General features: G+C 35.1%; 1 protein-coding gene across 1 annotated transcript in view; it reads left to right on the plus strand.

Annotated features, from left to right (window-relative positions):
• PUM3 (pumilio RNA binding family member 3) overlaps window positions 1-13176 on the plus strand; it is a 41166-nt gene that overhangs the window by 11868 nt on the left and 16122 nt on the right. Inside the window, exons 5-12 of the mRNA XM_015117807.3 lie at window positions 252-327; window positions 2350-2443; window positions 2706-2772; window positions 3960-4134; window positions 5152-5255; window positions 6820-6898; window positions 9161-9259; window positions 10161-10214. Of these exons, the coding sequence (XP_014973293.3) occupies window positions 252-327; window positions 2350-2443; window positions 2706-2772; window positions 3960-4134; window positions 5152-5255; window positions 6820-6898; window positions 9161-9259; window positions 10161-10214 (748 nt within the window). The remainder of the gene's footprint in view (window positions 1-251; window positions 328-2349; window positions 2444-2705; window positions 2773-3959; window positions 4135-5151; window positions 5256-6819; window positions 6899-9160; window positions 9260-10160; window positions 10215-13176) is intronic.

Raw genomic sequence — 13176 nt, forward strand, 5'->3', positions numbered from 1 at the left:
TTTTACTTCTGAAGTTCTGGCTGTTAAGATTTGGATTGATACATAAAATTACACCTTTTGAGATGAGTTTCTGCCTTTGAGAAAATTACTTTTGTCTGGCTGCTCTGGAATAGTAATTTTAATGTCAGAGGTTTGCTGCTGTAGAAAAGAAAATCATGCTGAACTTGGAGAACATATACTGGTATGGTTTTAATTTTGTGTGTTTAAAATAACTTCTTTACTTAAACTGTGTTTCCTTTTCTCATTTGTAGAAAAGACTGTGACAAAGAAAAAAGAGTAAAGTTAATGAGTGATTTGCAGAAGTTGATTCAAGGGAAAATTAAAACTGTAAGTAGGACATACTCATTGTTGCCGTTTTAAACGATTGAAATTGCCTCACTCTGAGGAGTAGCTGACCATTCATGACAGGTGATCCTGTCATTGTTTCCGGTGTATTTGACCAAAAGTTTTAAATACCTTCCATAACACTGAACTACATAAAAATTTAAAAGTGAGCGACCTTACTGCTGGAGAGTTTTGCAAAGATTATCAGTTGGCTGTGTCATTTTTAAATAATTCTTAAAATAAGCCGGTGTTCCCTTAAAGTTATCTTGAGAAGTTACTAGTTCAGTAGTATTTGCTTAAATGTCTTGTTCTAAACTCCATATAATTTAGTATGTTCTCAGTTGCCAACTTTTTTGTATTTGTGATGTGAACATATTACTTCTTTCTTTTGCTCCATGCTTTTGTAAACATCATGCAAAGATCTTTAACTAAAATATAATCATTTGAGAATTCTAAAGTAGTTTTCATTGTTGATGCTTAATCCGGTTTTGTAATAAATTTCCAGTGACTCTTGTGCATTTGGATTAATACATAATGGCTTGGAAGACAACAGATTCTCATAGTTTTACGGCACCTAGGGGGGCAGCGTTTGCCAAGTCAGATGCATAGTTCTAACCAGATGCTATATTACCTCTTGAAGGAAAATAGCAAGTCATCAGCTGCTGCTTTCTTATAAATTCAGCAGGATCTTTTTACAATAGAACTGCCCCCTCAGCTCTGGCAGCTTATAAATATTTCACTCAGGATTCTTTCTCAACTACCCTGAGGTCACAGCTGTGTGACCATGGTCTTAGAAGTGAGTTTGGTGTTCAGATCCTGGCTGGGCTGCTTAAAATATGTGTGCCTTTGAATAATAACAATAACCTATTTATTATTTACTATAGGTTAGGAATTGTGTTAACCAGGACATGCATTGTCATTTACCATATGTCATCATCCGTGTTATATATTTGATGTATTTGGGACTCAGAGAAGTAAAGATTCTTCCTTAGGGTAACAGAGGTAGCGAGTTCCTTCTCGAAACTTTACTCCCCTTATCTGTAAAGTGGGAATAATGACAGCTCATTCTTATCTCATTCTTATGATTGCTTTGAGATATAAATACGAACACTATGTTTAAGGCAGTTATGTTGGTTATAAAATAGATGCTCAATATATACACAAAAACAGCCTTAATTTTTTAAAAGATATTCAGAGATGTCTTACAAATCTTGAAATTTATGACTTTGATGGAGGTATACACTCACCTTCTGATTTGTTGGAATTAAAAAACTTTAAAGACAGAGTGAGCAACAAATAAGCACTGTTGAAGTAGACTGGTACTGTAGCATAGTAAAAATAATTTTGCATGATGGATGATTTGTGGAGGTTGCTCTAGAAAATTGACCAGTGGGTCCTTCCAGCAGTCGTGAGGAGGAATGGGTTAGAGAATCAGATTCGAAACACAGCAACTCTTCTAGAAATATAACTGGCTATATGTGCAGGAATTATCATGAAAATGTGACAAATGAATGATTAGCTTATAATTGCCAGTGTGTATGGATATAGTTATATTTATTTCTTTAGGAAGACGTTTAGATTCATCTTACGGATATACTTCTGGTTGTCAAAGCCAAACATTCTTAGATCACTTATATAAAAGTCATAGGGTAATAGACCTTTTAAACAAATATTTCCCTTTTAGGGACAGTAACTATCAAAGAAATGAGAAGTTATAGTCTGTATAATCATCAGATGGTTTGGATTGGTTAGGTTTTAATTATAATGAGAGGAGTATTGCAGAATGGTTTAATTTATCCTTGCCTCAATGTCATTATTAATTGTACCTATCAAATATGGTAGGCCTCAAAACAAAAGAATGATGTTCTGGGTAATTAAAACAAGTAGTTCTCAGTAATCTAGGTTTGATTTTATCCATGAAGACTACCTATTTTCTCACAAGAAATTCCAGAAGAGGTCACGATAAATTAATGAGAAACATGACTCTCAAAAGAGAATTAGTCTAACTCAGACTTTTTCCTACAGATTGCATTTGCACATGATTCAACTCGTGTGATCCAGTGTTACATTCAGTATGGTAATGAAGAACAGAGAAAACAGGCTTTTGAAGAATTGCGAGGTATTTATTACATACTGAAGATTATGTTATCATTTGCAGTAAGTCACTTGTTTTCTCTTAAAATACCCAAGACTGTCTAGAAAACAGTTTTTGTTTAGGTGTGTCTTCTCCAGATCCTTTTTTGTTTTTATTTTTTCCTTGCCTGGGACAAATTGAGAATTATTTGTGTTTCCAGGATTGTGCATTTATTTAGTTCCTCCCTTTGTTTTCAGAGAACTGAAATGAGATCTCGAAGTCATTGTAATGTATTTTTGTTTTTCAGATGATTTGGTTGAATTAAGTAAAGCCAAATATTCCAGAAATATTGTTAAGAAATTTCTCATGTATGGGTAAGTTGTTTTATTTATAAAATACATTTTTTGTTTGTCTTTTGAAGGCATAGTTTCCAACTGTGCTCAGATGTGAAATAGGAAGTCTGTGGTCTTTATAAGTAATAGTAATGGCTCGCAGCAGATGCTTGTGTTGTTTCTAGAGAGTATCATCTTTAATACAATTATTGAAATTAATGTAGAATTATGGTACTGCCTTCATTCCTAAAAAGATACATGAGAGATGTCTTGCAAATCTCCTTGAGATGTATGACTTTGATGAAGGTATACCCTCACCTTCTGATTTGTTGGCATTCAAAAGATGCTGGGCCCTATTCTAAGTCCTCCCCCTCCACATGTCCATCTTTTTGGCTGTCTCTCCATCTGTGTTCCTGTCTATATGTCTGTCTTCTTGTCATCCAGTAAACACAGTATATGCAGGGGGAGTTCAAGTGGGGACTTCCATCAAAAGAAGAGGCAGTTCTGTCACAAAGACAGAGTGAGCAACAAATAAGCGCTTTTGAAGTAGACTGGTACTGTAGCATAGTAAAAATAATATTGCATGATGGATGATTTGTGAATGTTTATCTTGATCCTCTGGAAGAAGAGAGATAGAATAATTAGCTTGTAATTAGCCACCAGTATTAAGAGGGTAGAGAGTGGGGAGGGGGTGGTGGGTGCGTAGACTGATACAGGGTTAGTGGGTTAGAAAATGTCAACGTGGGAGAATTTCCTAAATTAAGTGGAATTAGTACTTGTCTTGACCAATCTTTTTGAGTGTAACAATGTGCTAGAATATGATAATCAACAACAAAAAGTGTAATATATGCAGTTGACAAAATTTTCAAAAACATATTCCTAGCTATAGTTACCAGCTATTTGATTCTTTTAGGATATAGTTAAAATACTTGTGATTAAGTCCCATCTTCAAAAAGAATCTTAGAATGATTTTCTATTTCCCTGAATCTTTTGCTTTCATCTTTTTTCCTGCCATACTTTTTTTTTTCAAGCAGAACAGTTTAATAGGAACTGACATTTATCGAGCATTTACTGGGTGCTAGCCCCAGCTTCTCAATGCATGCTTGCTCATTTACTCCTCAGAGCAACACAGGTTGATGAGTTGGTCTTGGAGGAAGTAAGCTGTGTTTTATTGTCACCCAGCTTTCTCTTTCTATCATTTATTTTTTCCATGATTGTGTTGCATTTAGAAGTAAACCACAGATTGCAGAGATAATCAGAAGTTTTAAAGGCCACGTGAGGAAGATGCTGCGGCATGCGGAAGCATCAGCCATCGTGGAGTACGCATACAATGACAAAGCCATTTTGGAGCAGAGGAACATGCTGACGGAAGAGCTTTATGGGAACACATTTCAACTTTACAAGGTGACATCTCCAGAAGTCTTTTTCTAGTATTTTTACTTTTTCTATATGCTCTTCCTTAACTTCTAGTGCCCTATTTTTAGAATGTATTATTTTTTACCTTGGCTGGTTCTTTAAGAGACCATCTTATGCCCTTGATATTCCCTCATGCTTTATTTTGTCTCTGGTGTAGTAAGCAAGTGATCATACTTACGCTTCTCTTTCTCCAGAACATTGGCTTTAAATCCACTTCAAATCAACTTTTGGTCCTCTCCTAAGTATGCTGTGTGTAGCACTTCAGTACTTCTATTTTTACAGTCAGACTGAGGGAGAAGACTCCCAATAGTTATCAAAGTAGTGTAAGCACCCCCAACCAGCTCTGGCTGAAGTGTGTTGGGCTCTGGTTGCTAGCTTCTCCTGTGTGTTCTCATGTACATGCATTGCCCTTCTTTGGATTGTATCTAGAGATGAAGGGGAGTAGAGAAACCTAACCTTGGATAGAGTGCAGGGATTGAATTTGAGAATAGTGAGCAGTGGGACTAGCTGGTTAAAGAATCTATTTCAGACCTTGGAACGTAAATGCACACATTTGTCTGAAGGGATATGGATTGATTCCTGGGTTGCCTCCATTAGTCAGGTTCAATTCTTTGGTTGAATTTGTTGCTGTACTAATTTTGTTAACAGTTCATTATATTTAATAGGAATAGCCAACTAATTAGAAAACACATGGTGGCAAGAATTTGTGACTTGACTACTTGATCTCATAATTAGGCGAGAGCTAGGTGCTTGGCAAATAACTATTGACTGGTTAACTTAGTTGGTGTTTAGCCTGGCTCTTTAAATGCATTGATAGATATACAGACTGAGAATCAGCTAATGAGGTTGCTCCACAAGGATATACAGCAGAGCTTTCATTATGTAAATGTGGGAAATCTTAAATTTGTTAAAACTTACTTTAAAACGACTGTAATTGCTTTTCTTTATCCTGAAGTGAAAAAATGGATTAAATTTAGAGGAGTTTGATTTTTTCTTTTGTTGCAGTCAGCAGATCACCCAACTCTGGACAAAGTGTTAGAGGTACAGTCAGAAAAATTAGAGCTTATTATGGATGAAATGAAGCAGATTCTAACTCCAATGGCCCAGAAGTAAGAAAGTTGTTTTTGTTTTTTTCTTAACAAGTGACATTCAAAGGAGGAAGGTTTTACATAACTGTTGCCCAGAAGAGGTAGATATTTCCTACTTACAAGTGTTAATCTGTCCTAAATAAGAGTGCAAAAGTATTGGTTTGAAACCATTCTTGGTGCAAAAGGAGATTTCTTTTTCTGATATTGTACCCTATAAAATGGCAACTAACATGCATTCGTGATTTATTAGCTTTTTTAAGCAATGAAACATTCTTTCCCCAAATAAAATGTTACATGGAAGCCATGTATACTAAACAGTTTCACAAATATAATTTTTACTCAAATTTGGTTGTAGGCAAGATGCAGTGGCTCACGCCTATAATCCTAGCACTTTGAGGGACCAAGGTGGGAGAATCACTTGAGGCCAAGAGTTCAACACCAGCTGAGGCAATAGCAAGACCCCATCTCTATGAAAAATAAGAAAATTAGCCAGGCTTTGTGGCATGTGTCTATAGTCTTGGCTACTCGGGAGGCTGAGAGGCAGGAGGCTCACTTGAGCCCAGGAGGTGAAGGCTGCAGTGAGCCATGGTTGTGCCAGTGCATTCCAGCCTAGGCAACAGATTGAGACCTTGCCTAAAAAAAAAAAAACAATTTTTTTCAAATGGATTGTAAGACTCAGAAGCCTGTGCCTGTGCCCTTCATGGCATCTGTCCCGTAGTGGAGTGGCTGAGCATAGCTTTTGGGACCCGATTGCCTGGGTACAACTCCTGGTTCCCCACTCCCCCCACTAACTGTGTAACCTTCAGCAACTTAACCTCTCTGTGCCTCAGTTACCATATCTGTAAAATTGGGATAATAATAGTACAGACTTCATAGGAATTTTATGAAGATTAAATGGGTTAGTTGTTCCAAAACATTCAGAACAGTGTTTTACCCATAAAGGCAGTGTTAGTTTTTGCCGTATACTTGGATATCGCCTGTTTTACCCATAAAGGCAGTGTTAGTTTTTGCCGTATACTTGGATATCGCCTGTGAACTTTAGGTCTTTGATGCCTGACCATCACCCTCCACTGTACACCTAGATCCACCAAGTGTCACACTAGGGGGTTTGGATTAAGTAGGTGTTGTTGCAATTGCTGACAATGTTTGGTTCATTCAAGTTTTAATTTTGCTAAAATTATTTTGTGAAACAGATGGATTGTGAAGAGTGTTGACAGAAATAAAACAACTATTAAAAAATAGGTCCACGTGTGGATTTCTAATCATCATGTCCAGTGCTGGGGAAAAAAATGAAGATGTCCTTATTTAACAGAGCAGAGCATATTTCAAATGTTAATTTTATGTGTGTTGAGTAGATACTAGACATTTGTACTGGTCTTGGTTGTAGATGGCACTAAATCAGTTTTACCATCTAAGTTTTTGTTTAAGTTTAGTATTTCTGAAAGATGCGGTCTATTTTATGACAAATCATATTCAGTAAAACCATTTCACTTGTTTAGATTACTTTAGGACTTCTGAGATTACCTATCTTGGTATGACTAGTGCCAGATCTGATGAGTCTTTTTGCTTTTTTTTCTGTTTTCAGGGAAGCTGTGATTAAGCACTCATTGGTACATAAAGTATTCTTGGACTTTTTTACCTATGCACCCCCCAAACTCAGATCAGTAAGTTCTTGGTTTTTGTTTTTAAACTAAAACATGGAGAAGGAGCGGTGTAGAAATTTGAAAAACTGCTTTGAGGTACATTGTCTTTTGGAAATTTTAGAGATGCTTCCTTATTTAGGGAAGATAATTTACTCACCTCCCTTTGAACATGTTTGCAAATTCCATTTAGATATTCCAGTAAACAATAGAATTGACCCTAGTTTTACTAGTCATGTTGAATGTTTATACCTTAATTATAATCTGGAGGGTATCTGCTAGCTAGCCTACTCTGAAAATTAACTAACTCATGGAGGAATATTCAAGCATTCGGGTAGTTTTAAATTCAACTGTGCCAAAAAAAAAAAAAAATTAGCTTGGCATTAAAAGGTTAGAGGAGGATACGTTTGTAAAATTAAATGGACCATGAAAACCTGGACTTTAAATGATAGAAGAACAGAGAGTGAAGGTAAATTGCACTGCCCTTCAAGTCAGTCATGGGAATACAAATGAGAATTCATCATTTATTTCCCTGAACTTTGCTTGCCTCATCGTACAGTGAGCTCATTGTCCATTTGTCCTCATTTTCCAATCACAAGGGATAATGAAAATAATGAGACTGACTTAACAAATATGCCAGACTATACATTCACTGGAGTTTTGACTCTCTTAAAATTGGCATGCAAAATAATTTCCCAGCGGTAGCCACCCACCTAAGCTTATGGTTCGATGACCATAGCAGCACCTTCTCTTTCGGAGATTTCTCTTATTTCCTGCAAAACACAGTATCCCACAGTTCTGAGGTAGGACTGTATGCTCAGAAATGACACAATGATTATTTGAATATATTCAGTGGTAGAAAGTATCTTTTTAGTGTTGAATGTTTCAGTAACAGCAAAAAATATTTTGTAACTTAGCATGCATGTAAAGTAATGAGACAAATTGTCTTTTCTGGTACTGGGGGCATTTTCAAAAGAGACTTAAAAAAAAAAAACCTTTGGGGAAAATGGAAGCATAATTGGGATATATGCCTGGCTTTCCATCTGGGTAGCTCGGAAGAGATTCCTAAGTTCAGGTATGTTAGTTGAAACTGCTCTTGAGAGTCATCTTGGGAAGCGATGTAAGATACTTGAGGGTGAAATTGTTTGTTCCTTGATGAAATTAGCCACCTACCCTCTCTTTCCTGGAATGAGGCTTTGTATTTATTTATTTAACGTAAATTTTTAAATTGGGAATAGACTAAAATGGGGCTCTGAAGGTGTTCGTTGCCAGAACTCATTTACATTCTATGTGCTTAGACTTTGAAAATATAGGGCTGGGCACGGTGACTCACGCCTGTAATCCCAGCACTTTGGGAGCCCGAGGCGGGCAGATCACAAGGTCAGAAGTTCAACACCAGCCTGGCCAATATGGTGAAACCCTGTCTCTACTAAAAATACAAAAATTAGCCAGGGGTGGTGGCGGGCGGCTGTAGTCCCAGCTACTCGGGAGGCTGAGGCAGGAGAATCGCTTGAACCCGGGAGGTGGAGGTTGCAGTAAGCCAAGATCGCACCATTGCACTCCAGCCTGGGCGACGGAGCGAGACTCTGTCTCCAAAAAAAAAAAAGAAAGAAAATGTAAATAAGAAATTATGTACATGGAAAATGAAGGCTAAGGGTTAAATTAAGCTAAGCTACGTAGTGAGAAATTAAATGTTTTTTACTAAAGGGTCATTTGTAGGTGAGGTCTTAGTCTAAATGTTAGTACAGAAATTTTTCATAAGGAAATAATATATAAGCATATTTATGGTAAAGAATATGATTTTTGGAGATAATCCTGTTATGAACTAAAAAGGGAACTTTTTCAGTCAAAATGAGTGTTTTGATTCTGTTTGTTACATACAGGTCTCTTTTTGGGAGGAGCATTTTCTTTATCTCACTTATTCTGTTAAAAGCTCCCTTCTTATCACCACCACCTCCTAGGCTTCTTTTCCTTGGAAAATTATTAGAATATATTATAGTACGCATATAGTTTGTGACTTTTTTTTCTAACGGACGTTGGTAAAAGTCAGATATTGTGTTTAACAGAAATTGTCTGCCAGCAGTATTTACTGCTCTTGACGGAAAAGAACGTTTCTAGAAAGAGGTTGTGTTTCTGTTTGATGGCCTACAAAATGAAATTGTTTGCCACCTGGCACTCTCTTCCTTTCCTTCTCTCTGTGTAACTGGCCCCTGTAGACAGACAGGTAAAACAGCAGAAAGAAGAAAATAAAGCAAAGCCCTGTTCCTGACAGCATTTGTTCCCTAGGAAATGATTGAAGCCATCCGCGAAGCAGTGGTCTACCTGGCACACACACACGATGGCGCCAGAGTGGCCATGCACTGCCTGTGGCATGGCACGCCCAAGGTAAGTGTGACAGCACTTGTGCATTTAAACTGTACAAGTCAGGGCCATGCTTTATCTGCAGGCTTGTTTAGCTGTCCTTAGACTTTTAATCTCCTTTGGTCTTTTCCCTATTGTGCACAGCAACATTATCTTCCAAAAGTTGTGCCTCAGGGCCTGATGGGAATGAGCCATCTTCTTTAGGCCTAGTGTTTCTTCTTTTTCTGCTGTAGTAGAAACCTTGAAGTTTCATTAAAGGATGGGAAGAGATCCATCAAGCAAGTGAACATAATACGTATTTAAGCTTTAGTTTATAGAGGTTTTGGTACCTCCTCACTTAATGATCATACTATGGCAGAGGGAAATGGGAAGGGCTAACACACAGCTGGCCACACACATTTGCTCCCATAGGTGTTAAGTACTTGAGGGAAAAGGTAAAGATTCTTGTTAGGCACAGAAGTTTAACAAAAATGATCATTATTTCCTTAGTCAGCATAATTCTGCCTTTAAAAGGTAGTTGTACTATATCTACTTTTTTAATGCAGATTTAATTTTGTTCAACAAATGTAGACGAGTACTAACTGTTTGCTAGACTCTGCATTTGAGGACAGTTCAGACCTCGGAAGAAGGGTCTGCCTGGTCTCACTGTGAAAGGTGGCTTCACTAGGTTTGCCTTGCAATTTGCAATTTAATGGTTCCATATTTATGTCTGAATGGATTGTCACATATACATCTAAGCTTGTGATAGTTCTAAGAGAACTTCTTTGGTATATTACAGTTTTTTCATTCTGGCTGCATAACTATTTTTACTAATGAAAAAATATGCCATTCAAATGAAAACTTAATAAATATATTAAAATGTTTAACTACAAAATACCCTTAATACATAACTGAAAGTTCAGTGAGACAATCTTTCCTTTTTAAGGACAGGAAAGTGATTGTGAAAACAATGAAGACTTACGTTGAAAAGGTGGCTAATGTAAGTATAATAAAACTACATATTTCTTCAAATTATTTTTAATAGTAAGATGTATTCATGTATATTACAGAAAATTTGGAAAAATTCAAAAAATTACCAAGAAGAAAATTATTGTTTTATTATATTTTTCTGTGCATATACATGTATTTTCATATTTTATCTACACAAAATGGAAATCATGCCACATGCATTCTTTTCTTCTTTTTAAATTTAACATTGTATTGTGATAGTTCTCTACTTTTATTAGATATTCTTTGAAAACCTGATATTTACTAGCTTTTTTGGTGAATTTGTCCAGTCGTGTTAATTAAACATGGGAATTTACTGCCTGGATACGGTATGTCCATATTTTAGTCTCTGGGTGAATGATGCCAGATTGCACCTCAGAAACTTGATATTAGTTTTCCTTAGGACCAAAACCATAAAAGAAATTAAAATGTATCTTTTTATTTTTTAAGAATAAATTTGCAGTGTAGTTATGGAAATTTTATAGTTCTTTAGAAATGCAGTAACAATTTTCCTAATTTTTTCTGGGGAATTTGTTGCTTCAAAAATAGTGTTTATATGTTTTTAGATATTAAATAATTTTTTCATGCTGTTACTATGGAGTACTATAACTAGAAAATATGTAGTAAATACAATTTTAATTTTTGAGTTATATTTTATATATTTGATGGATAACAGTTCATCAGTAAAGTTCTAATTTATTGGTGAACTAAAATTATGTGGTAATCAACTACTTTATCCTTCGGAAAAAATCCAGTGAGAACTACTAACATCTGGTGAATACTTCAACTTGTTTGAAATAGTAAGTCAAACAAGTTAAAATTAATGCTGTGTAATTGTATACTTGACTGTTGTCTTCTGTTGGGCTAGAGATTAGAAGAATTCAGAAGGCAGCTAACATTCCTATAACAAAGTGAAATACGGAATTCTCTGATGAGTTCTTTCCAGTGTATGTGATTTTTTTATGATTCATAATTCAATGTTAAGTAAATTTTTATGCGTGGCATTCTAATTTGAATACTTTACATTAAAATGAGTAAAAACTAGAATGTTAATAGAAAATTCACAAAGGTATTAATAGTATGACATTTTAAAATAATTAGATTGTTTTAGTTCTACAGTTTGGTTATGTCAGGTAATTCAACACTAAGTTTTTTGAGAACCTAATCCCAGCATGGCATCATGATGGTAACAGAAATTAGCAATACATGTCTTTTTAAATCTCTTAAGAGTTACTTCTAAAGGGGTGATAAACTAACATTACCCATGGATTTGATCCATGGGTTATTTAGAATTATTAATTTCCAAATATTGGGGGTTTCTTGATATACTCTATATTTTGTTCCTTTTAAATTTATTGAGACCTATTTTATGGCCTAACATATGGTCTACATATTTTGAAAATAATATATTGTAGAGTTGTTTGGTGGGGTATTCTATATTTGTCAATTAGATCAAAGTAGTTGATAGTGTTCATACCATCAATGTTTTTACTGGCTTTTTATTTTCTAGTTCTATCAGTTGCTGAGAGAAACATGTTAAAATTTCTAACTATACTTGTGGATTTGTCTATTTCTCACTTATATTCAATTCTGTACCAGCTTCTGTTGTATTCATCCGGAAATATTTTATGCTTGGTTATGCTTATGTGTGTCTGAGTTAAGAGAACTGAAACCAGTGATTTTGTAGTAGGCACATTGTTCTCCATTTTGTTTACTTCACTTAATTCATATTACGGGTCATTTTATTTCAACATACATACATCTGTCTACCTCACTTGTCTTAGTGACTATAACATTTCATCATATGCCTGTACCATAATTTATTTAACCAGCCCCTACTGTAGGGCATTTTGTTAGTTTCTAGAATTTTTAAAATTACAATTAGTATTTCCGTGAATATACTCGTATGTAAGTCTTTGTACTTACATGGAAGCACGTCTGCAAGATAAATCCCTAGAACTAGAATTGCTGGATCAGGTCATACTTGCATTTTAAATTTGTATAGGTGTTGTCAGTTGCTCTTCAAAGAAGTTGAACGACTTTACATTCTCCACAACATAAAAGTGTGCCTGCTTTTTCCTAAACCTTTGATAAATTAGTCTATTGTCAGAGGTTTTCACCATCGCTTATAGGATAAATGGCATTTCATTGTTTTAATTATTGTCCTTAATTAGTTCCTAAAGCATTATTTCATACATTTAAAGACATTTGTACTTCTGTTTTTTGTGATCTGACTTTTCATGTTCTTTGCCCATTTTTAGTTGGTTGTTGGTCTTTGTATAGTAAGGGTGTTAGACCTTTGTTGTTTATCTTCAGTTTGTCTTTTTGACTTTACAATTAGCAACTCCGTTATTGTTTCTGATTGAAATTGTATTATCTGTGATATTCATCAGATCTGGCTCTGAATGATTGTGGGCTATTATCAAAAATCAAATTCCTATCAAAGTTTAAAACAATTATATCAACATCCAGGATACTCGTGTGACAAGCTCTGGAAACAGGTTTTAGTTTAGTTTTGTTTCTGTTCTTAACATAAAGTAGGTGTTTTAAAGTAATGATTTTTATATCATTCTCATTCAGTGTATAATTATACTCTTCTAGTTTATTTTTTTCATGTTTATATTCTAATTTTGTGAGATCACATTAAAGAAATTGAGCAATATAGAAAATTAAAAATTCTTTGTATAACCCAGAGATGACTATTACAATACCTTGCCTTCCAGTATTTTCTGTGTACGTGTATTATGTATATTGTGTGTGTGTGTGTGTGTGTGTGTGTGTGTGTGTAAAATTGTGTGAGTTTATATTTTCTTTTTCATGATTGGAGTATCTTATATATGTGTTTATATATGTAGGTTTTTTGAACCTAATCTTATAACTTGAACTTTTAAGTATAATTTTCAAGTAGCTATTCATTAACAGTATACCTGTTTACGTAGGTATTAGTTTTAGAC

The sequence above is a fragment of the Macaca mulatta genome, chromosome 15, assembly GCF_049350105.2.
Source record: "Macaca mulatta isolate MMU2019108-1 chromosome 15, T2T-MMU8v2.0, whole genome shotgun sequence".
In the NCBI taxonomy this organism is placed as follows: Eukaryota; Metazoa; Chordata; class Mammalia; order Primates; family Cercopithecidae; genus Macaca; species Macaca mulatta.